The 24,725-nt window shown below is 49.7% G+C and overlaps 2 protein-coding genes across 2 annotated transcripts in view; one reads left to right on the top strand and one right to left on the bottom strand.

Moving 5' to 3' along the window:
- DAO (D-amino-acid oxidase) overlaps positions 1-3,689 on the top strand; it is a 21,070-nt gene extending 17,381 nt beyond the window's left edge. The window contains exons 11-12 of the mRNA XM_006762112.1: positions 446-557; positions 3,658-3,689. Coding sequence (XP_006762175.1) covers positions 446-557; positions 3,658-3,689 — 144 coding nt within the window. The remainder of the gene's footprint in view (positions 1-445; positions 558-3,657) is intronic.
- Positions 3,690-4,899: 1,210 nt separating this feature from the next.
- Positions 4,900-24,725, bottom strand: part of SVOP (SV2 related protein) — a 33,142-nt gene continuing 13,316 nt past the window's right edge. Inside the window, exons 6-16 of the mRNA XM_006762028.2 lie at positions 23,260-23,384; positions 20,148-20,211; positions 18,716-18,841; positions 17,948-18,076; positions 16,166-16,239; positions 14,189-14,265; positions 12,426-12,536; positions 9,573-9,681; positions 8,641-8,722; positions 7,977-8,066; positions 4,900-6,461 (exon numbers count right to left, since the gene is read on the bottom strand). Coding sequence (XP_006762091.1) covers positions 6,255-6,461; positions 7,977-8,066; positions 8,641-8,722; positions 9,573-9,681; positions 12,426-12,536; positions 14,189-14,265; positions 16,166-16,239; positions 17,948-18,076; positions 18,716-18,841; positions 20,148-20,211; positions 23,260-23,384 — 1,194 coding nt within the window. The 3' untranslated portion in view covers positions 4,900-6,254. The remainder of the gene's footprint in view (positions 6,462-7,976; positions 8,067-8,640; positions 8,723-9,572; positions 9,682-12,425; positions 12,537-14,188; positions 14,266-16,165; positions 16,240-17,947; positions 18,077-18,715; positions 18,842-20,147; positions 20,212-23,259; positions 23,385-24,725) is intronic.

Raw genomic sequence — 24,725 nt, 5'->3', positions numbered from 1 at the left:
ACTCAAACTACGGCCCTGGGGCCACATGCAAATACAAATATTGTATTTGTTCCCGTTTTGCTTTTTTACTTCAAAACAAGATATGTGCAGTGTGCATAGGAATTTGTTCGTAGTTTTTTTTTTTAAACTACAGTCCGGCCCTCCAACGGTCTGAGGGACAGTGAACTGGCCCCCTGTTTAAAAAGTTTGAGGACCCCTGCTCTAGATGATTCTGCATTTCCTGTGCTGAGTGTATAAAGCAGGTTCATCTCCTAAGTAGAAGAGGAGTCTAGGGTGTCAACCTCCAGTTCCCCAAACAATCCCCTTACTGCTGCTCCCAGAGACCCCACCCTCCCTCCAGGGTGCCGAGAAGAGTTTCCGTGTCCTCTGGCTTTGTCCAGGACTCTTCAGAAAGTTCCTGAATCTCTCAGGGCAGACCAGGCCACCTCCTCTCTTCCTCTCCCAGGTCATCCACAACTATGGCCATGGAGGCTACGGGCTCACCATCCACTGGGGCTGTGCCCTGGAGGTGGCCAAGCTCTTTGGCGAGGTCTTGGAAGAAAGGAAGTTGCTCAGGAGTGTTGAGTTATCCAAAATCCTTGGCTCTAGACCAGCGGTTCTCAACCTGTGGGTCAAGACCCCTTTGGCGGTCGAATGGCCCTTTCACAGGGGTTGCCTAAGACCATCCTGCATACCAGATATTGACATGACGATTCATCACAGTAGCAACATGACAGTGATGAAGTCGCAACGAAAATAATTTTATGGTTGGGTCACAACATGAGGAATTGTATTTAAAGGGCCAGAAGGTTGAGAACCACTGCGTAAGTCATCACTTACCCCCGCCCCCCACCCCTGGCTCCTGTGCACAAGAAGCGTGAGGTGAGAGGGAATCACAGGGTCAATTCCTGGAGGTGAGTCCAGCCCCACCTGGGCACGCTTTGACCTCTCTCTCTCTGGGCCCGACATTACTAAAGCTTACTCCACGAGTCCTCAGAAGGAAGGAAATCTCAGAAAATCAAAGAGGCGAGCAAGGAAATGAAGTAGTTGAGGTTAAGTAACTCGATGACAAGTTGCATGAACATAGTAAAGGTTCTGAAAAGTCCTGCAGCGAAGACACCTACCTGACGTTGTCTTCCTAACCTAGCTGGCTATGGAAACCTTTCGCCCAGCCCTAATGCCACAGAATGAACCGGAGGGAATGCTGTCACAGATTTCACAGGAAGTTATATGTGGAACTGGAATACAGAGGAGGCAGAAGAGATGAGGCATGAAACTACCAACATATGATGCCTGTTTCACATGCAGGATCCCAAATGGCATCAGCGGCCCACCGAGTGGCCCCAGGGACACCACGTAATCCTGAAGAAGGGGCCACGGGAAGGATCATCCCCCAAGGAACCCCTTCACAGAGAATAAACTCACCAAGCTCACTCCTTGCTGGCTCAGCATCTCTCTACCTTCTGGCTGGTACCCCCTGAGATGGCAAACAGGCTTCCAGATGTTTCTGAAAGCCTTACACGAGCCTAGAAGCCACTTTGGCATCTTCATCCCTAATTATCTGCCTCCGTCTCTTAAGTTGAATTTTCATCTGTCTGGTTTTGTTGTTTGCTTTTTTTAAAAAAAGACTGGAGCCTAGAAGTCTTCATGCATCTGGGATCAGTGGCACCCTGTGTGCTGAGAAGAGGTCTCGACTGGCCCACACCATGCTATGTCCATGCCATTACTGTTTCTTCCTGAATTGTTTCACCAGATGGGTTTTGTGGGGGTTTTTTTTTGCATTTCTGGGTCTTTTGCGTTTCCATATAAATTTTACAACCAACTTGCCAATTTCTGCATGAAACGCCAGCTGGGATTTTGATAGGGATTGTGTGGAATTTATAGATCAATTTGGGGGAGTATTGATTGGCATCTTCACAATGTTAAGTCTGCTGAGCCATGAGTCTGGCATGCCTCTCCATTTATTTAGACCTTCCACTTCTTCCGGCGATGCTTGGAAGAAGCACTCCTTTTGTTAAGTGTATTCCCAAGAGTTTTGTTCTTTTTGATGCTCTTGTGAGTGGAATTGTTCTCTTACTGATGACTCTAGAAAGCGCTCTGTTCTCTGGCATGGTGGGAGTAGGGGCATTTGAAGTAGTTCCTCATCAAATATTCTTGACTAACCGAGAAGGATTATAGGTGAGGTATGTTCAAACGTCAAAGAATCAGAATACAGTGAAGCACCACCAGTGGCTCACATCTGGCTGAAACCACTGAGTTTCCGAGGAGCAGAAGGGGCCTCGGAACCTTCTAGAGTTTCATGGTTGGCATCTTGTGTGCCTCCCACAACACCCCGCATCCCTCCATTCGCGCCCATATCACACTGCACCACAGTGACCTGTTCAGGCCTGTACCCCCCACTGCACCCTGAATGATTGAAGGTAAGGACCAGGTCTCATTCTTTTTTTGCCTTCTCAGTGTTGAACATCATGCTTGATGCATGGTGGAGACGCCATGCATGCCAACCACATGCCATCACACGATCCACAGCAGTGACAATAAACAGACTGGAGAGGTTACATATGTGTCTGCCTGGGTTCCAGAAATACCGGTAATTGTGCCACCATGAGGACAGAGCAGGCCAAAGCCACCATGTTTGTACCTCTTGACCCAGTCTTCCCAACCCATCTTAATTGGGCCAGGACTATAGCAAACACTAAACTGGACCAATCGGCTTCCTCCCCTGAGGATTTGGAAGTGGGACACTGAACAGCCAAGTCCGGTATGTTTGCAGAGCCGAGCCATGGTGAGTGGAAGCCATACGCAGGGTAGGCACAGGCAGCAGCCACGAGGAGGCACTACCAGAAGCTGCAAACGGCCCCTTCACCAAACCTGGCCTGCAGCGAATTTCATCGGGCTCACACATCATTGAAAAATGTTTGACCCGACCTACTAAAATTTGGAGATTTGACATAAAAATCCAGATTCCTGTCTTGAAAATTGGGAGATCCCATCATGCAGAAAATAAAAATTAAAAAAAAAATCAGCTACAACTGAGTAGTGGCCGCCCCTTTTCTGGGGGCCTGTCTCCTTGCACTGTGCAGTCCTTCCCTCTTCCTGTACTTCTTCATATGAATTAACCTGAGTCCAATCGCCAGTCCTTGCCAGTAAAACAGCCTGGATGGGAACTCCCCCCCCCATTCCCCCCCCGCTTTATCTTCCTTCTTACATGCTAACAGAATCCCAATTCTGTTTCAAGAGGCTCCTGTGGGAAGTAGGTCTCCCCCCGCCCCCACCCGCCCCCACCATCCCTAGGGAAGAATTCATGCTGGGATGGGCATGGGCCCAGGTCTGATCAATGCGAAGCAACGGTAAACCTACTGAAGGTCTGATAAAGGAACAGACCCATTTGAAGGAAAACCTTCAGTGACTGCTCCTTCCCCGTTCTACTCCTCCTGTGAAAATGCTAGTAAATACGATGCCCGGCCCTGCGGGAGTCCCCCTGTGACCATGAGGCTTCAGATGGCCAACATGCAGACGAGAGCAAGGAAGAACAGCAAAAAGAAGTTGGGTCTTTAATGACACGGTTGAGCTGCTGGGCTTTTCCTAGAACTGCCTGACTCTGGGCTTGCTGTTGAATGAGCAATGACTATTTTAATGGTTGACGCTACCACTGACTGGTTTGACTGCTGCTTGCAGCTCAAGGTCGCCAGTCCTTTGATGCCAACTGAAGGACACTCTTCATCTCATCCTTCAAGGCTCTCTGGTGCTTAATATTTACTTAAAAATAAAGACCGTCCGTATTCACATCAAAGTCCATCCCTACGAGAGTCTTCCATGCCGTTGCCAACACCGCCAGGGTTGTTGATGTGCTCCTGAGAATATCTGAAGGAAGGGGAAGAAATTACTCAACCCCAGCTACACTGAACGTCCTTTGCCATTTTCTGAAATCTCTCCTAACGCAGACGAATGGATGACATTTCCATTCACGGAAACAGGAGCTTTCGGATAGTTCAAAATTAGATGCAAACATCTTCAGCGAGAGGCGTGGGCAACGTTTGTGGCAGCTCGTGTGTCCTTCAGTAATATTGATTTTTATTTTTTTTTTGGAAAGGGCAAGCGATGTAGAAGGCAAAGAATTTTTTCACTTGCATTTTCTCGAGGAGAGAAAGCTCTCAATTGGGAGTGGACATGCTCATCCGGCAGTGTCTGGCCAGCTGGAAGGCAAAAAGGACAAGCGAAGGTTCTGCGTTACCCAGGAGAGCTCGGCAGACCAGAAGTAATTAGAGCTATAGCCACTCAGGGTTCAAGGGCACCCCCCCCCCAGTGCCAGGGAGCAGAAGAGCTGCCAAGCTGCCTCCTCCCCGACGGATTGCCTGGGCCGAGGGGGCAGCAGCCCCTATTCCAGGGACACTGGCTTGTTTGTAGTTGACCTAGGACTTGAGCCCGAAGAAGATGCCCACTGTGACCTCCACACCGTTCGGAGGAAGTGCTGCCTCCCACAGACCCAAAGTCATGATGTTGGCAGCCAGCTGTATGACGTTTCCCCCTTATGGGAAAGACGATCCTATCAGAGCATGGGGAAGCATTGAGGTGACCCTGGCTGGACAGAGTGGGCAAGGCCATTAGGGTGAACGGTCACTAGGACATTAGGACAAACAGACAAACTTCATCCCTTGCGATGTCCGTCACCAACATGTTTTTTTTTTATCCTCAGCCCAGGATATTTTTCCATTGATCTACAGAGAGAGCGGGGGAAGGGAAGGGGGGAGACAGAGAGAGAGAGAGAGAGAGAGACATCGACTGGTTGCCTCCTGCATGCGCCCTCCAACCCAGGGCCGGGGATCAAGCCTGCAACCGAGGTACGTGTCCTTGACCGGAATCGAACCCAGGACCCTTCAGTCCACAGGCTGACGCTCTATCCACTGAGCCAAACCGGCTGGGCCAACGTGTTTTAATAAGAGATGAATGTACACATTTGGCTTCCTCGCAATGTTGACTTCAAGCAGATATCTCCAAGCAGAGGGTCAAGCGTCTCTGGCCTTTGTTGGGACCCAGCAGCTTCCTCCCTCCCTTCCTAGGTTCCCTGCCTTCCTGGTGGGCAGGAGGCTCCCGTAACCCAAATCCAGGAGGTGGGTGTCAGCCCTCCCGTCCAAGGCCAACCCCGAACCCAAACGCCCTTCCTCCTCTTCCTTTGAAAATGTACACATTTCACACATCCGGGTCCCCCCGCCCAGTCCTCCCCAGCTCATGGCACCCCTGCTATGGGTCCATTGCTGGAATCCCAAGAGCTGCCTCTGTGTAGAGACCAAGCCAACCCTTGAGAGCAAGGGCGGCAGAGAAACCAGGGGGAAGGACTCCTGGCCCCTGGGTCCCAAGGGGAGGGGGCGGTTGGTGTAGCATCATTTGTTTTTCTCCGTCCACCCAAGCTCCAAGTCCAAAGCGCTGAGACCTGAGTGAACTGTCCTCTTCCCCCAAGAGTCCCCAATCCGCCTGACCGAGGAGGGGGCCGGAAAAGAAACCCCGACGGGGCCTCCTCTGCTTCCGAACGGGAGGGCCCTGTTTTGGCTTTGGGCTTGGTTCTCGCCTCCCTGTGGGCCCAGCCCCCAATGCCTGGGGTAACAGCTTTCTGGGGTTGTCGTCTGGTGCAAGCCCAGCTGTCCCCATGGACACAGTGGGATCCCCTGGAACCAGGGACAGCAACTCCCGAGGGGGTCAGGGGGGGCACATGGCTCAAGGTCAAATGCATGTCCATCTGCCAGAGCCAGGCCCTGCCTGGGGAGGCAAACCGAGAGGCCCCTTTCCGAGGGAGCGTTTCTCCAACCCAAGAAAAAGCTGCGCGGGCCACACCCGAGTCACCTGCGATTTCAAAGAAGAAAGCCGGGGCCTGGGGTGTAGGAGAAACCTACTGACCAGGTCTGGGTGGTGGGCGGCAGGGCTCCCGGGGCCTGGGCCTGGACTGTGTCTATGGAGACCTTTGGGTGGTTGCTCACCACGGGTGTGGCCGGCTAACTCTGGATGGTGTCTGGCTGGCTACCAGGGTCACCGGTGTGGCAGTTTTCCCATGCAGATCCACAGGTGATTAACAAGCCTCCCCCCACACATCCAGAACCTCCCCCCCGGAGCAAATGCCTCTCCCTCCGTGGGTGGGTCTCAGTGAACAGGAGCCACCGGGGTCCAGGTTGTGCTCGTGGGTGAGTTCTTGGTGTCGGCAGTGACGGTCGGTGCCCCAGACGGGCGCCACCAGCTCCCCGCGCTCCCCGGCCTCAAAGACCAGCTCAGCCCCCCAGAGGTCACTACTCCTGAGAGCCCGAGTTCGACCTGGTGACGCCTGTGCCGTGCGTCCCTCGGCCCACCATCTCCTGGCCCCACTCCCGGTGGCTGGATTCCTGCAGCCCGCGGCCTTTGGTCTCGATGGGCAAAAAGCAGGAGGCCAGTGCAGCCAGGAGGCAGCAGCCACTGTAAACCGCCAGAGACAGGTACACGGAGGATTCCAACATCACCTGGGGGGTGTGGGGGAGTGGGGAGAAGATATGTGTCCATGAGAGCATCCTTTCTGAATGACCACCAACCATTCAGATGACACTGATAACGCCAGGCCCTCTTGTAAACACTGTGTTGATTGGCCCCTTTAGTCCTCACGACAGCTCCATGAGGTAAGGTTCCTTGTCCCCATTTTACAGAGGGAAAAACTGAGGCTCAAGAGAGGGTTAAGTATCATACCCAGGTTCACAGAGATACAAAGGATGGGCTTGGGATTTGAACCCAGACCCCAGCAGGCCCAAGCGTCTATATTCCTTCTATGAACCCTCTCTCCTGCAGCAGCACCTCTGCTGTCTCCCTGGCTCAATGGCACCGGGAAAATCACATCAGGGCTGCACCTCATTTCCTCCATTTGGCAAATGGGCTCAAGGGCAGTGTCTGCCTCCTAATGAGAAGATACCGTGGCAGCACTTGGCACCGGGCAGGCGCATGGCAGGCTCTCAACCAGTATTAGTTAGCAGCGACATACAATGGCCAAACACAGCAGCGCAGAACCGGACTGCTTGGCTCAAGCCCGCGTTGGAATTCCAGGGGCATGAAATACCCAGCATAGATAAGTCCACACAGACAGAGCAGCGCAGTGTGGCGGTTGCCAGGGGCTGCAGGGAGACGGGGGTGGGGAGGGACTGCCTCATGGGTACAGAGTTTTTGGGGTGATAAACATGTTTTGGAACTAACTAGGGGTGGTGGTTACACAACATTAGGAATGTGCTCGATGGCACTGAATTGTTGGTTTAAAATGGCTCCTTTTTGTGTGATAACAAACTTTTGTCTCAATTTTAAAAAGTGACAAAAAGAGGGAGAAAGTAAATTAGGTATGTAAAAAGTAAAGATATTTCAAAATAAGATCCCTAGCCGGTTTGGCTCAGTGGATAGAGCGTCAGCCTGCGGACTGAAAGATCCCGGCTCGATCCCCAGTGTGGGGCATGCAGGAGACAGCTGATCAATGATTCTCTCTCATCATTGATGTTTCTATCTCTCTTTTTCCCCTCTCTCCTTCCTCTCTGAAATCAATAAAAAAATATTTTTTTTAAAAAGCCCTAAAAATAGGTTGAAATGCTTCAAGATACACATCGGGTTGCAAAATTCTACAATTATGTCTAACGATCCAACTCAGAAGCCAGGGGCGGGGACATTCATTTCCCACAAATCATGCTGGCCAACTTGTTCCCATCCAAATTATTTTTAGCCAAATCATATGACACCCCAGAGGTCTTCCGCGTGGGAAAGACCTGGGTTTGATCCCCAGCTTCCCTACTTCCCAGCTGTGTGACCTTGGGCAAGTCCCTTGACCCTTCTGACCTTGAGTTTTCCCATCTGCAAGCCGTATTTCTTTCCTCATAAGACGGATTGTTAGGATGAAATACAATAATACACACGGAGGGCCCCACAGAAGGCTCAGCATATCGTAACTGCCTGCCATGCGCTGGCTTTTGGCACACCCACCCCCTCTGTACTTGGGGGGGGACACCTACCTGAGCAATGAACGGAGTGATGAGAGCACCCACTCTTGCCATGCCACTGCAGGTGCCCAGGCCCAGCGCTCGCGTCGCCGTGGGGTAGACCTGAAACACAGCCACCAGATGTGGCCTTGAGAAAATGCAGGTCCCTCCTGCTGCCTCAGCTCAGGAATGATGGCACTGACCCCCAAGGGTGGGCCTCAAGTTAGGGCGAACCCCTCAGGTCTTGGTGACCCCACTAAGGGGTGGGATCCTGGGGTAAAGACTCTTACCCCAAAGGACATAGGAAATTCAACTGAGAAAGAAGGCGAGAGGCTGAGCTGTGGGTGGGAACCCAGCAAGGAGTTCCTCCTGCCCCCGTGGTGGTCACCAAAGACTCCGCCAGGAACTCCACTCAGGACCCAGGGACTGTCCTACCTGCCATTTTCCACTAGTTGACCTTGAAGCACTCACTGGTCATGGACGTTAAAGGCATTTCATACAGAGAGAGACTGAGATGCTTACAGGGCGTCTCAGTTCATCCCCGGGAGTGGCCATGTGCCCAGTCTCCATGGGGGCGGGAGGGGGTGGTCCTGTGCCCTGTAGGATGTTTAACAGCAACCCTGGCCTCCACCCCCCAGATGTGGTCATATTTCTGCACCCTCCTCACTGCCCAGCTGCTCCCAGACACCCCTCCTACCTCAGGTGTGTAAACATAGGCCGCTTGGAAGCCTCCAGAAATAAACGCTCTTGCAACGAAGAGTAACAGAGTGAGCATCGTTCTAGGAGGAAGAAGAACAAAAAAAGTCGAGCAGGTATTTTTTTCTGTCAGCTTGTTTCAGCAAAGTCCTATCTGCCCAGGCAGAATTTACACCCCAGAAATGGGCAAAGCCCACCTCCACCCAACATAATTGATGCAGGCATGCGGGCACTCACATCCCAGTGTCCTCCCTAAGGCCTGCTTTTTAAAGGCTTCTCATTCTCCAAAGCACCAGGCTGAGAGATAGAGACATCTGTGCGCCCAGGTTGGGGAGAAGTGATATAAATAATCAGAAGTCCAGAAAGGACCCGGTACGGAAGGTATTGAGCCAGGAACCAACTGAGCCAAGGAAAGTCAACTTCTGTTCAGTAATTTTAGGAGAATCCTGATCCCCAACCTTCTGTTCTATTCTGTTCCCATAAACATCACAGAATATCAGCATTGCATGCTCTAAGCTGTATCTTCAGACCTTCCCCAGATTCCTCACCAGGCTTTGTCGGGGGGCCTCTCACAGGTCAAAAGAGGCACAGGCCACTTCCACATTTTGAGCCGAAAAGGGATTATAACACAGGGCCAATTTAAAATGAACATCTTAAATCCATACATAAATCCAACAGCTATATGCATGATTTTATTGGGAGATAATATCAAAGGTCTAAATGTGATGGCATTGGAGGAGAACCTGCACCAAACCCTCACCGGGGGGCCCAACTTTGAGCCTGATCTTTTGGTCAGTTTTCAGGCCTCAGCGCTAGGGAGGGGCTGGAGGGAATCCCTCTGATGACCCCCAGCGGGTCACAGGCCCAAAGAGCCACTGCCCAGGACCTGAGTCATCAGCCTGCTGGCCGGAGAGAGCTGGTGTCACCACCCACCTGCCGACACAGATAAACAGCAGGAGGCTGCACAGAGAGAAGACGACGAAGCACAGAGCCATGGTCTTCTTGCGGCCCAGGCGGTCAATGATCCACAGAGTCACCAGGATGCCTGGAAGGGAGCAGGGCACTGTGGCAGAGACCCTCCCCTCCTGGCAGTCACGCCCTGTGCAATGCCCTTGAGAGGAGTCAACCTAGTGACTTACTTCTAAGGACAAGAATACAGCACAAGTGATGGAATGTCACTTCTGAAATGAGGTTATAAAAGTCTGTGACTGCCCGGCCAGTATGGCTCAGTGGTTGAGCATCAACCTATGAACCAGGAGGTCATGGTTCGATTTCCAGTCAGGGCACACGCCTGGGTTGCAGGCTCCATCCCCAGTGTGGGGCGTGCAGGAGGCAGCCGATCAATGATTCTCATCAATTTATGTTTCTATCTCCCTCTCCCTTCCTCTCTGAAATCAATAAAACAATATATCTCTATATATAAAAGCCTAAGCGACCATTACTACCAGACAACTGACAATGACCACCAGGGGGCAGGCACTCAACACACAGGCATGAGAACATGGAAAGGACTGATGAATCTCAGAGTGAAGCGGGGAGGGGGAGAGCAGGAAGAGATTAACAAAGACCTTAGTTTGACACTCTGTTTGAGGCAGCTCTGCCTCTGTATCTATTATTGGTCAAAAGTTTATAATGGTCTCAATTATCCATGAATGAGTGAGATCATGTGGTATTTTTCCTTCATTGACTGGCTTATTTCACTTAGCATAATGCTCTCCAGTTCCATCCATGATGATCGGCCCCAATCACTGGCCAGGTAGAGGGACTTCATCTATGCACAAATTTCGTGCACCAGTCCTCTAGTTTTTTAATAAAGGCTATGACTTTGTCGGGGGGGCATTCTCTCTCTCCCTAGCTCTTCTCATGTGCTTGCCTTGTTGGCCACCTGGAAAGGAACTGAAGATGACCTCTGGCCAACAGCCAATGAGGAACTTGAGGCCCTCAGCCCCACAACCCGGGAGGAACCGAATCCTGCCAACAACCGTGTGAGTGAGCGTGAGAGCAGATCCTGCCCCACATGAGCTTTCAGTCATTGGCTGAAGGCTGTTTCCCGGCGTTAATCCCCTGGCACTTCTGGCCACTTTGCTTGCTTTTCAGCTTTCCATTCCTCCTGAGACAGCCCTGGGGCACAGAGATGCAGATCCTGGCAGCAGCAAGTTGCAGGATCAGTTTCTGTGACACCTCTCCAGTCTCACTGCCTCCAGCTGTAAAAAGGGAAGAACTCGCCCTAGCCGGTGTGGCTCAGTTGGTTGGAGCGTTGTCCCAAACATCAAAAGGTGGTCGGCTCAATTCCTGGTCAGGGCACATATCCAGGTAGTGGATTGGATTCCCCAGTTGGGGTGCATGCAGGAGGCAACTGATGGATGTTTCCTCTCTCTCACATGGATGTTTCTCTCTCCCTTCCTCTCTCTCTCTCTCTCAAATCAATAAAAACATTAAAATGGTATAAAAAACATCTATAAAAATATTTTTTAAAAAGGGAATAACTATACAACTTCAGATTGTATAGTTAAATGAGATTAAATTAGATTTAATGATTAAATGAGAACTTATCTGTGAAACATTTAGCACCGTGCCTGAAATACAGTAAGCGCTCAATAAATAGGACGTATGACTATCATTATAATCATTGCTATTCCTTCTGAAGGAAAGAGATAGATCGCCATTGCTTTATGGGCAGGTTTGGATTTTTTGACATCCCACTGGCCCTTTCCAGTGTGACTGGTGTTGGCGGATAATTCTCATATTCCTCTACATCTTGTGAGCAGAGCGAGGTACTAGCTGCCCTTTCATTCCAGGCTATCATTTCAAGGCTGTTTGTATAGAAACAACCTTGAAAGATAAAGATATAGTCTCCTCCTAGAGTGAAGGGCTTGTTTGTTTACTGTTTGATATAATAAAGGTGATGTCTCGCTCTCTGGGACGCAGGCTGGGCAGGTTGCTGGCAGCCTATTATAAAAGACTAGAGGTATGGTGCACAGATTTATGCACTGGTAGAGTCCCTTGGCCTGGCCTGTGCCCTTTCGCAATCCCAGACCCCTTGGGGGATGTCCGATAGCCGGTTTCAGCCCGATCCCTGCAGGCCCAATCCAGACAGGAGGAAACCCGATCCCTGCAGGCCCAATCCAGACAGGAGGAAACCCGATCCCTGCAGGCCCGATCCAGACAGGAGGGAGCCTGATCCTGTGCATTGCGCGTCTGTCCCCTGGTGGTCAATGCCTCATAGTGACTGGTCAACCAGTCGTTAGATTGCTAGGCTTTTATATATATAGATATAGATTCCCGAATTCCTCAGCTGTGGGCAGATCCACTGCACTGGAGTATCACCCTGGCCCCTTCTTCATCATCGCCCTGGGACTTGGGGCAGGGGGACCTGACATTAGTATGCTACTCGTGCTGCTTGCTGTGCTCAGGAGCCATTTGTCCCTGACCCAGGAGTTTCGTGTCTCCTGCCAGCATGCACGAAACCGGGCAGCTTAAACCCGTCAGCCTTCACGTGGAGAGAAAACTCAGCCCCGTCACAGTTCTTGACAATGTATAGCTCAGGGTGGAAAAAACAATCCCCAGGTCCCCCGGAAATGGGTTTGCTTCCAGGTGGCACCAGCAATGTGACACTACCTGGGAATCCAACTGAAATGCATCATAATATTTGGACTAATTGGACTAATTAACCATAAAACTCTCATCAGCTTTGCCAAAAGAGGAAGAAAAAAAAGAAAAGACTGGCATTGGACAGCCGCCACCTTCTCAGGCTTCCTTGCCCAGCCCCACTTCCCACGCGTCCCTCACCTGGGAACTCGGACAGGGTGGTCCACAGCAGGTCCATGTAGTCCTCCTCACTCAGGTACTCGCAGGCCAGACTGCACTTGGCCTCTACGGCCTTCTTACTGCTGGAAACTGGGAGGTGGGCGGCAGAGGGAGAGGATGAGCCATGTGCAGAGCCTTGAGCCACACTCTCCTGCTCCCCAGACCGCCTTCTCTGCAGAGTATGATTTGGCTGGCGTGCCGTGAAAAGCGCCCAGCCAGGCTCAGGAGTCAGACAGCCTCAGGTCTGAATCCCGACCAGCATTCTAGAGCTTCATCTCTCTGAGTATCTGTTTCCTCAAAAAACTGGGACAGCCCAGCTGGCATGGCTCAAGTGGTTGAACATTGACCTATGGACCAACAGGTCACAGGTTTGATTCCCGGTCAGGGCACATGCCCGGGTTGTGGGCTCGATCCCCAGTGGGGGGTGTGCAGGAGGCAGCGGATCAATGATTCTCACTTATCATTGATGTTTCTATCTCTCTCTCCCTCTCCCTTCCACTCTGCAGTCAATAAAAATATATTTTTAGCCCTAACCGGTTTGGCTCAGTGGATAGAGCGTCGGCCTGTGGACTGAAGGGTCCCAGGTTCGATTCTGGTCAAGGGCATGTACCTTGGCTGCGGGCACATCCCCAGTAGGGAGTGTGCAGGAGGCAGCTGATCGATGTTTCTCTCTCATTGATGTTTCTAACTCTCTATCCCTCTCCCCTCCTCTCTATAAAAAAAATCAATAAAATATATTGGGGCTAATAAAATCACTGGCCAAGATGGTCAAGAGAATGAAAGCAAGCTGTGCATATGAATGTGCTCAAACACTTCTTTAAAGTTTTTCCTGTAACACACCGATCACTTTCCGGCACACTATATAATTTTCTTATTTCGCCATTCTCTCTTTCTCTCTTTTTCCTCTCTCTCCACCAAAAATGCAAGCTCACGGGCCAGGAGATTTGTCTTTTGTGTTCACTGATATAGCCTAACACCTGGACCATACCCAGCAGGTATGAAGAAAATACTGAGTGACTGACTTGCCCAGGGTCCCACAGCTACTTGGCACTAGCACTCAGGCTCCCTAGTTTCTGGCTGTGAACTTGTTCCACAGAATTTCTTTCCCACCAGATATTAGAGAGAGCTTTTTAATGGGGTTGGGGATGACCAGCTGGGGGCCGAATCTGATCTCCTGCCTGTTTCTACCTGGTACACGGGGTAAGAGTAGTTTTTACATTTTTTAAATTATTAAATTTTAAAAACTAAACGCAGTGCCCGGCCGGCCGGCATGGCTCAGTGACCAGGAGGTCACAGTTCGATTCCAGATCAGGGCACGTGCCTGGGTTGTGGACTTGATCCCCAGTAGAGGGCATAGAAGTGGCAGCCAATCAATGATGCTCATCCCTGATGTTTCTATCTCTCTTTCTCTCACATCCTTTTTGAAATCAATAAAAATATGTTTTAAAAAAAAGGAGAAGAAGAACACTTCGTGGCATATATTTAAAGAGTGACTCTGCTGTCGTGTAACTTCTATAACCATAGGACTGTCTAGGTCTCTGTACAGCGCCTTGGAAACCACAGCCCAGATCGTCTAGGCTCAGATTTTGCATACACTTTCTCCCTGGAGTTTGTGGGGTAAAGTCCGTGGGATCTGTGCAAGGCCGGGCCCTGTGAGGGCGGAATCTGGGGTGGGCGTGTGTGTGTGTGTGGCGTGTGCTGGGAGCAGGCGTGGTAACCAGTGAACGGGCTGCCATACTCACTGCTGCAGACGTCTCCTGCCTGGAAGAGCTCCGTGGTGAGCAGGACTAATCCGTAGTAAGAAAACGCATTGGAAAACCTGCCAGGAGAGAAGCAGGAGCGGTAAAGACATGGGCCTTTGGGGCCTTTCCTGGGGCCCTTGGAGCGGGAAGATGGCGGGTGCAAACCACACTGATGTGATAAAGGGGATTCAATCTGTGTCCTTTGAAAGATCAAGAGCTGGATTCTGCCACAGACATGCCACCCCCGAGGCTGTTCACTCAACCGGCAATCAGGGGGGTGGGGGGTGGGGGGACCAACATTTAGAAGAAAGCACAGTGTTGACACCTGCCAGGGCTTCTGGGTTGAGTTGGTCTGGTCGGTCCACTTGGAGAGGGGAGGAGGGGGCGAAAGCTTTACTAATGTACAGAACATACAGAACTGGGCTCCAGCTCTCTCCCGGAATTCCTGAGAGCTAAATCAATGCACCAGTCATTTATTAAACAACTGCTGTGTACCCAGGACAAGGGTGGAGTCTGCAGACTTCACTAGACCCTCAGGTCAGAATGAGGCAGTCATTCATTCCCGACTGTCCCAGGAACCCGGATACTCAAGTCTGGAGGACCGAACACTCTCACCCAGTACAGTACGTGGGAACCCCGTCACAACCAGACGCCACTGATTCACTTCCTTGGGCTACAATATGTGCTGGCAAATGTAGTGATTTCTCCAGCGCGCTAAAGTTAGCCTCTGCTTCATGGCTTCCGTATTCACCCAGTGTCGGCCCAACAGGATTACGTGTTCTCAGAGACAGATGCCCTCAACTCTGCACCCCTCCAAACGCCTTTAAAAAATCCGACAGACGGGCACACAACAGGTGCTTCATGAGTGCTCGGTGAGTTGTTTCCTCTCTCAGGCAGGCGGGGGCAGAGTTCTGTGTATGGAATTCTGTAAATGGAGCCCCGTTCTATACGTTATCGAAGTGTTCCCCTCCTCCTCCCTACAATTAACCACTTTCACTGACCTCCCCACCCCTGCTCCTATATACTTTTATGTATATATTTTTTTAAAGAGTCTGCTGTCCTGTCACTTCTATAACGACAGGACTGTCTAGGTCTCTGTACAGCACCTTGGAAACCACAGCCCAGATCTTCTAGGCTCTGCTCAAAGGTGAATAGGAAAGGTGAGAACTGGTCGAAACAGAACACAAAGCCTGACCCAGGCCCAGTGTCTGCACTGTTGATGTTGTGTACACGGCTGCCTAGAAAGAGAGTTGGAAGAGTAGCTGAAATTTGACTGGTTGTGGAGTTAAAAGCCCCACCCCCACCCCTGTTATTAAGAAAAATAGAATATGATCAGGACTGAGCGTTCTAAGAATGCCCCTGGCAACCAAATCGATGCTTCCCAAACTACGGGCCCTGTGCCACTGGTGGTACCCAAGGCAATATGAGTGGAGCGGGGAACTGATACAGCATCAACATGAAATCTCATTGTGGGGGAAAAAAAATCCCTTTTAAATTTCCTTTCAATTCTTTTGATTGTATCTCTGTCTCAAGTGATGAGTTGCTTATGTTAGTGCGTCCTTAGCACCTCCCCTCTCTGTCCGTCTCTCTATCTCTTAAATACAGCCACTCAGGCCTTGGCAAACCGTCAACCTGGCAACTTTTCACTGTATTTATCTTTAAGGGCGCCTTCTATCTATGGCCTGAAATTAAAGTGTGGTTTTTTTTTTCCCTTTAAAGAAGACATATAAAGTTTCCTTTTCAAATGCATTTATCTGAGTAAAAAATGAGTCAAATGAAAGAAAACATCTGGGAAAATAATAGTACAGGCGCTATCTGGGTGAGACAGAGGTCAGGAAAGTGATGCCCCAACCACTGAATTTTGCAAACGCTCCCCAGGATCAAAAAGTTCTCTGTGCTTTGTGTTCAAACAACCCCCTCCCCCCCCAAAACAGGGCACAGACGAAGGGGATCAAAATGTCAACAAATGGCTCTTACCATATAAACCACAGCAGCAAGGTTGTCCATCTAAAATGGGGCGTGAAAAGGTCCCTCATTTTGCCTCGGTCTTCCTGTTTCAAGACAAAAACACGCAGGTGCGTGGGTACTGGCTGGTGGCCAGAGACGGGTGGACACCCGTGGCTGAGAGGGAGGTTTCTTGTGGGCTGGACACTCGGGTTCCAAGAACCCAGGACTCAAATCTCCAGCCCATTGCAGCCAATTTGGCCCCTCCAGGACCCAGCAATGTCCACAGGCTTCCCTCCGAAGGATGGACACATTCTGCAGCCCCACCCCAACCTGAAATCCCGGAGCTGGAAAGCAGACCCCTTGGGCTTGGGCCTCCTGACACCTCTTAGGTAATTCCATGGCCCCAGGGAGCGGCAAACCAGTTCAAGGGGTGTCCAACCATATCACGCCTCGCCCCCAAAGTGACAAAAATTAATGTGCCATCGGTCACCGAAAGCCATTTGCCAAGAGACAGATTAGCTAAATGGCCCAGTTGCCAATGTCATATAATTTGCTAACTTATCAAACCTTTGCCCTACCTATTCTTTTAAAAAATATATTCTATAACTGATTATATTCTTCTTCGATATATTTAATGAACATTCTTTTTCGTAGTAGCAGTTTGAGAAATGCTTACTTACTTAAACATGCTAAAAGTGGAAGTGGGGGAAAAAATTACTGGCCACAGGTGGTTTAGTCTCTGAGAGTTGCCTTCATGAATAAAAATATTTTGGTAATATATTCTTCAATGAAAAGACAGCATTCGTTAAATATGCTTATCGGATATATTTGAGAATGCATTTATTGACTATATTTAGGAATATTAGGCAGAATATATTGATGAATAAATGTATGAATAGGTACATAGAGAAAATTCCTATTTACTAAATATATTAAAAAAGAATAATCCTCAAGACACACTTTGGGTAAGTGGGTACATTTTGGGTAAGTGGGTCTGCCCTTCTCTCCTCTTTTTGCTTGTCTCAGAATTCACCACCTTCCTGGAACTTCCTGGACCATCCTGTTTCTGGAAGTGGATTTGGGTGTGTCCTCTGGCCTGTGTACCAGCAGACCATGCAAAACACCTCCCCACAAAGTGGGGAAATTTCATCCAGTTTTTTTTTGCACAATATAAAAACAATCAGAAATATAATTTTATTTTGAAATATAATTTACTTGTAGGGTCTGAGGGCAGGGACCGCAGCCTTTAATCTGACTGCCTTTTCCCCCCACCTCGCACTTCGCACCTCGCACCCCCCACCCCCGCGCTCCGTGCGCATGCGTGTGGGAGGTGTCCATACATCCTCACTGGGGTGGGTTCCCTGATGGTGTTGCCATCCGAGCGATGCACCATCCCTTAAGGGCGCCGTCCAAGTGCAGTTTGGCGCCCTGGACCTAAGCCTATCACGGCACTTTCTAATGTGGTTTTATTGTCCAGCCTTTGGCGATCAATCACATTTGCTAATCAGACGTAATGGGCGCTGAAAGGTGAAACCGAAGCAGGAGTAGTTACGGGATCCATTAGCGGGCACTGCGTTACATTTCTCTAATCGCTGGATAAACTCTCCAGGTGGCACTTTTCAGGGCTTGGCACTGAAAACACACCGATTGAAGCTGCCAGGTTCACCTTGCAGGATCTGCCCCCCACTCCCCCACCCACTCCATGGACTCCCGCCATCACACACACACACAGGCAGGCCCTACCCATGCACAGGTGCACCCCTGCCCAAGCAGGGACATGCAAGCCACAGAATCGGTGGACCAGGGACTGACCTGTCTGGAAATGATGAGTTTCCCCAGAGGCATGGGGGCTCCATTTTCTGTCGCGATCCTCTTTAGGGTGGCAATGGCCTTTTCCTGGTTCCCCGACAGCACATCATACCTCGCACTCTCCGGCAGCCACTGCAGGGACAGGAGAGCCACGCGTGGCAGGTTAGGGGGGAACAGAACACTGGGTGCCAGCCTCACACTCACCTATGTGTAGAGACCTTAAGGGTGGGGGCCCTGGAACCAGAGGACTGGCTTCCAAGCCTGGCTCTACCATTGAGTATGTTGGCTGTGTGACCTTGAGCAATGATCCGACCTCTCTGTGCCTCCATCTCCTCATCCATAAAATGGATAAAGGGCATAATCTCACTGGGGGGAGGGGGTGTAGTTTATTCAGAGCTGAGTGGAGATTGAGAGATCATTTGAGCTTCTGGACCTGGTTTGAGCTGGGTTTCTATCACTTACAACTTAAGAGTCCCAACTGTTTTAATACAGTTACCTTAAGGGTACATCTTGCAGCGGTGGGACCTGGGTACCCCTCCTCCATCCCCCGCTATCTCCCTAAAGAGCATCCCAGCAGTGTTTGTCTGGAGGGAACCCAGTACTCCACACTGAGCCTACCCCAGGCCCCGTTCCTTTGTCTCATGTCTTGATTTAAAAAAAAAAAAATCTTAAAAGGTAGCGTTGGTGCTCTCCTACACACCCTCCCTATCAAAATACAGTGACCAGCAGAAGGGCCATAGCAAAGGCTGGGATCTCTTAAAGGGCACCTACAAAACACAGGACAGCAAAGATGAGGAGCGGGACAGCCGACAGGAGCAGCAGCCAACGCCAGCCCAGGCTGGGCATCACAAACACAGCCAGGGCGACCTCGAACACGGTGCCGATGGCCCAGAACACCTGGACAGAAGAACGGAGATCAGAGGCATTGGTCAACGCAGTGAGCAATCTCAGGGTCACTGCCGACAAGATAACCCACATGGGTACGGGGTCCTCGGGGTCAGCGAGGTCAGAATGGCCATCGCCGTTCCCGTGGTTTATGTGGCTGGGCCGGAGCCACCCCCTTGTCCAGCCACAGTGTAGAATGTTTGCGTGGCACCCACTGGAGCGGGCGCTGTGGCAGCTCTGCTTAAGGAGATCAATATGACCCATATTGTGCGAGCTCGGTATGGTACGTGCACACGTTGGTTTTTGTCCATTGACATCCATCTCCCCTGCCCAGCAGCGCTCCAGTGTCCTTTATCAGAATTGCCTCTTGCCCTGACCCGTTTGGCTCAGTGGATAGAGCGCCGGCCTGCAGACTCAGAGGTCCCGGGTTCGATTCCGGTCAAGGGCATGTACATTGGTTGTGGGCACATGCCCAGTGGGGAGTGTGTGCGGGAGGCAGCTGGTCGATGTTTCTCTCTCATCGATGTTTCTAACTCTCTATCCCTCTCCCTTCCTCTCTGTAAAAAAATCAATAAAAAATATATATATTTTGAAAAAGAATTGCCTCTTCCCTGTGGGACTGCATCTTCTCTGTTTGCGTCTCCAAGTCCCTCTCCGTCCTTGTTGACCTTGGATCCACAGGCTCCCTGTCCTGTGGCTTCCCACAGGGATGGGAGGGAGGGAGGGAGGAAAGAGAGATTGGGTGTTCATCCCTCTGGCTCCCTCTCTGCAGGGTAGTGATGAGCTGGCTGCATCCCTCAGGTGAAGGTTACAGCTCCCATCCAACAGTCCTGGCCAAACCTCCCTCTCTCTCTCTCTCCCTCTGTCATCAGTTGAAGAACTTTCAAAACAACCATGTTGAAATCAACATAGCTGATCCACTTAAGTCTTTGCATACTGAGTCTGTTATATTTTTCTTTTTTGGTTGTTAATCCTCACCTGAGGATATTTTTCCATTGATTTTAGAGAGAATAGAAGGGAGAAGAAATGAGAGAGAGAGAGAGAGAGAGAGATGTGACAGAGACACATCGATTGGTTACCTCCTGCATGTGCCCCGACTAGGGCCGAGGACCAAGCCTGCAACTGAGATACGTGCCCTTGACCGGAATCGAACCCCTGACCCTTCAGTCTGAGGACTGATGCTCTATCCACTGAGTCAAACCAGTCAGGGCTTTCATATTTTTCTTAAACTCGCTTTTCCTTGTCCTGCGGCTCAAGACGCCTGAGAACCTCATGCCGGAGACTGAGAATTCTACACAAGTCCAGCCACCCGCCTTACCTCAATCAGCAAAATACACTTGGCTCTGGCTTTCATGGGCAGGAACTCAGCATACAGCGTCACCCTGGGGGAGCAAAGAGACAGAAAGGGGTTAAGGCCAGGACTGAGTAGGAAGATTGCTTCTACAGCTTTCTGAAGCTCTAGGCCAACATCCCCCTGAGTGTGGTCCATGGACCACTTACATCAGAATTTCCTGGGGTGATGACTTTAGAGGTACACCCCCAGGTCCCTCCCCAGACCTTCAGAAACAAGACTCCAAGGGGTGGGGCCTGGCAGCTTGGGAATCTTTCCATAGTCACACACATAGATCTCCAGCATTATTTTCTAACAGCCACAATCCTGTTGGTCTACACGTAGATGTTCGCCATTTCCTGTGTTTTGCAACCTGGGCCACCAGAAACGTCTTTTCCCGGGATTGTTGCGCCCCACACGTGGCCGTGATTCATAGCGGTTTACAATGAAAACGAGCCGTTTGATCTGCATCCAATGTGTGGTGATTATGATGACAATGACACCGAAAAATAAAAGAATGAGCAACAAAACCAGCCATGCCAAGAAGCAGCTGGTCCTGGCGTAAATAAACCCTCGCTGCATGTCATCGGGTTTACTGCGGCAGCAGCGGCGTCGGCCACGGACACTTGCCATTTGGGTCCCAGGCTTAGAAAGAAATGACCTGTGCTCTCCAATCCTCATTTCTGCTCAATCTTTGGAAGAAAAAGCCGTGCCAAGGACAGGTTTGTGAGCGAGCTTATTGTAGGCGCCAATCTGAAGAACCTTCTGGGGCAGATGGCAAGGTAGACCGGTGGGCAGCTCCCTGGGGTGCGCATGCATTTCTTAAGAGCAGCGAAAACACAAGTCGGGCGCCAGTGAAGGAAGGTTTCCATCCAGCCTCTTGGGAAAGTGGCGTTTCTGCTGAAGCACACAGCACCCTCTACTGGAGAGAAGGAGTGATGTGCCCAGGTGCCCACCTGTATCGCGCATTCTTCTCTGTGTGTGTGTGTGTGTGGGTGGCTTCAATTATAGGCAATGATCATTTGGGGGTGGGGAGGATGATTATACCCACTGAAATTTTTTTCTAAAACGAAAATGTATGGTCTGTAATGATAAAAAGAAAGTGACATTGATCTCCCTTGCTTGAATTAAAGTCTCTTTTAATGCTCCTTCATGGACAGAAAATGGAATTATTAGTATCCTTAATGTGGTTCCTCTTTCCTGCCTTAATTAAAAGAACAGCACCTGGCCAGTGGCTCAGCTGGGCAGGGTATCATCCCCATACACCAAAGTTGCCAGTTGGGTCCCCCGTCAGGGCGTATACAAGAGTCAACTAATAAATGCATAAATGAGTGGAACAATAAATCCATGTTGCTCTCCCCCCCTCTCTCTTCCTCTGAAATCAACTTAGAAAAATTTAAAATAATAAAAAAAGAATACCACCTGCTCAGAACCACCCATTCTACGTTCCCAGAATCCTCCCCAAATCAGTACTCAGGCCCCATGGGCATTACTGATTTACCAGGACCTCTGACTACATAAGCTCAGAACCTTTTCCCAATATTTGTTCAAGTGTAAGAGCTTTGGCATTGGGCAACCTGGATCAGAACCAGGAGATGGTTTGCAAACGCTGCCGTACAATTTCCCCTCCCTACATCTGTGCTCCCTCGCAATGAGACTTGGCAGCTCACTCCATCCAGAGTCTACGTCCTCATCCCTTCGGTCTGGGCTCTGTGACTTGCTTTTTGATCAATAAGATGTTGCAGAAGGGATGCTGTGCCAGTCTCAAGCTTGGGCCTCAAGAGGCTCTGTGGCTTCTGCTTGCTCTTGGACCCCTGCCCAGGTACCATGTGACCAGGTGCCTGGGCTAGCTGGCTGAAGGACAAGAGGCTGGTGGAACGCAGAGGAGTCAGCTGTGGCCATTCTAAACTAGCCAGCCCCCATTCAATTCACCAGTTGACCGAAGACACATAAGTAAGTCCTATGGAAACCAGAACAACCAATCTGACGAACTGCAGAATCATGAGTTAAACAAACCATTAGTTTAAGCCATAAGTGTTGGGATTGTTCGTTACAAAGCAAAAGTAACTTCCACACCCTACTGAAGAACCACCTGACCCCACAAGTCACTTAGGATCTCTGAGCCTCAGTTTTCTCATCTGTAAAGTGGGGATAATAGGATTGTTCAATGGACAAGATGAGATCGTGTGAGGGGAGCACCTGGCACAGGCCTTGCACTTGGTTAACATTCAATTAATATCATCATCATCATCATCATCATCACTATTAATGCTAATACTGTTGCTCTCACCAAGAACTGATGTGAACACCTACTTTGAGGGAAGAAATAAAGGGGGAAAAAAAAAGGAAGAAAGAGGAGGGACATAGGAAGGCACAGATCAGAGCAGAGCGATGATCTGGCTCCTTGTTAATCATATAATCTGTATAGAAGATGAAGGATGTTATCTAAACTTATTGAGGTAATCATTTTGCAAGATATGTAAGTCAAGTCATTAGGCCGTATTCCTTAAACTGCTGTATGTCGGTTATATGTCAATAAAATGGAAAGAAAAAATTTTAATTAAAACATTGTAATGCTATAATTTGCATTCATACTAAAAATTTAGAGTACATGATAAGGACTTCTCATGGTTGGGCCCTTAAAAACTACACAGCAAAATCCTCCTCACTTGGTTTTGTGAGGTGGTGCAATTGGGTAAAGCTATTCGAAACGAATGGAAACTCTTCGTTACATTTAATTACCTAAAAATATCTTCAACTAACTGTTTCCAAATCATGAACTGAGGGGAGCCATTTTTATAACTAGATAAGAAGATTGCCTGATTAAGACGATTATTTTTATGTAAATGGCGGAAGCGACAGAGCTGGGAGGCCAGTGGCTCTCTTGGGTGGTTAAATATTTCTTCTGTAATTTTGTTTGTGGTTTTTATGTGCTTTCCTCACAGACAAAAGAGTTATAGGATACAGTTAAGATAGGACGTTTGGAGGATCGAGTGATGTTTAAATCTCAGCTCTGCTGTTTACTAGCTGTGAGTCCTCGAGGCCCTGCCACAGGTGACTGGCTGCCTGGCTGTCAGGCCAGAGCTGGGCATTTACTTACGACTGGGGGACCCCTCCGATCCCGAAGCCCACCAGGCCCCGGAGCACCAGGATCCAGCTGTACACAGGCGCGAAAGCACTGAGGATCCCGTAGTACAGAGTCCAGAGCACGCTGATCTTCAGCCCCTGCACAACGGGAGACACCAAGTCACAGGGCTGCTCAGCACCGCCAGGTCTCAGGGCCCCCACATATTTAAAGTCACCCAGAGGGTCCTGTTCAAGGGGGACCCATACAACCAGGGATTCTCTGTGTGGGTGCTGCCCACCCCTAGGAGGTATGTGGCAAAACTGTGGGGCTTTCTTAGTTGCCCCAATGATTGGCATGGATAGCCAGGGCCCAGAGGTGTAAGATGTCCCATCGTGCCTGAGACCCAGGAAGGCTTGTCCTCCGGGCCAGTGTTGCTCAGTGGTTGAGCATCGAACTGTGAACCAGGAGGTCAAGGTTCAATTCTTTTTTTTTTTTAAAACCTTAAACTAAATGAAAAGGACTAGAGAGGAAATTTGGAGGTCTACCAGTTGATTTCAGGTCTTTGGGAACATGACTTTAACTAACAGAGAGAATATTTCCAATAACTGTGAATCACCTTGCCAGGAAGTGATTTCTTTTTCATTTTAATAGTCATTCTTCTGGTTATGGCCAAAGGAAGCACCCGTGTGGTGCCAGTGTATCTTTAACACCTTTTGGACCACCTACCAATCTCTCTTTTTAACCAAGAGAGCAGTGGGCGACAGTGAGCAGCTAGAACTTAATAACATTGTTTTCTTGTCACTGTATATACTTTTGCAGATATTTCCTTAGGGCAGCAGTTCTCAACCCCTTTGGGGGTCGAACGACCCTTTCACAGGGGTCGCCTAAGACCATCGGAACACACATCTATAATGACATATTGTTTTTGTGATTCATCACTATGCTTTAATTATGTTCCATTTGTAACAATGAAAATACACCCTGCATATCAGATATTTACATGATGGGTCATAACAGTAGCAAAATTACAGTTATGAAGTATCAGCGGAAATAATTTTATGGTTGGGGGTCACCACAACATGAGGAACTGTATTACAGGGTCAAGGCATTAGGAAGGTTGAGAACCACTGCCTTAGAGCAAGTTTCTTTTCCCCCCAAAAAATTCATGTCATTAAACTACACACACACAACAATTGATACAAATAAAGGTATTGGGTACTTGAGAGAACAGGTAGGACAGGAATTATTCAAGAAGGAAGCCCGGGATCTATTGCGATAATAATACAACAACACTGATGCACCCCTAAGCCCATGACTATGAAGTTGGTGCCTCTACACATAGACTTAATTCCTTTGTTTGGGCGTAAGCTAGCTCAATGGAGATTTTCCCCCTAGGGACCCAAAGGGTCTTGCAATGCACGTGCTTGGGCGACCCTGGGAATGTGTGATTTCAAGACTCCACAGTGGCCCCAGCGCAATGTCTTCTCATAGCGCATCAA

This window comes from Myotis davidii, unplaced genomic scaffold (genome assembly GCF_000327345.1).
Source record: "Myotis davidii unplaced genomic scaffold, ASM32734v1 scaffold478, whole genome shotgun sequence".
NCBI classification, from domain to species: domain Eukaryota; kingdom Metazoa; phylum Chordata; class Mammalia; order Chiroptera; family Vespertilionidae; genus Myotis; species Myotis davidii.
The sequence above is the reverse complement of the archived record's forward strand: the minus strand, read 5'-3'. Positions and strand labels throughout refer to the sequence as shown.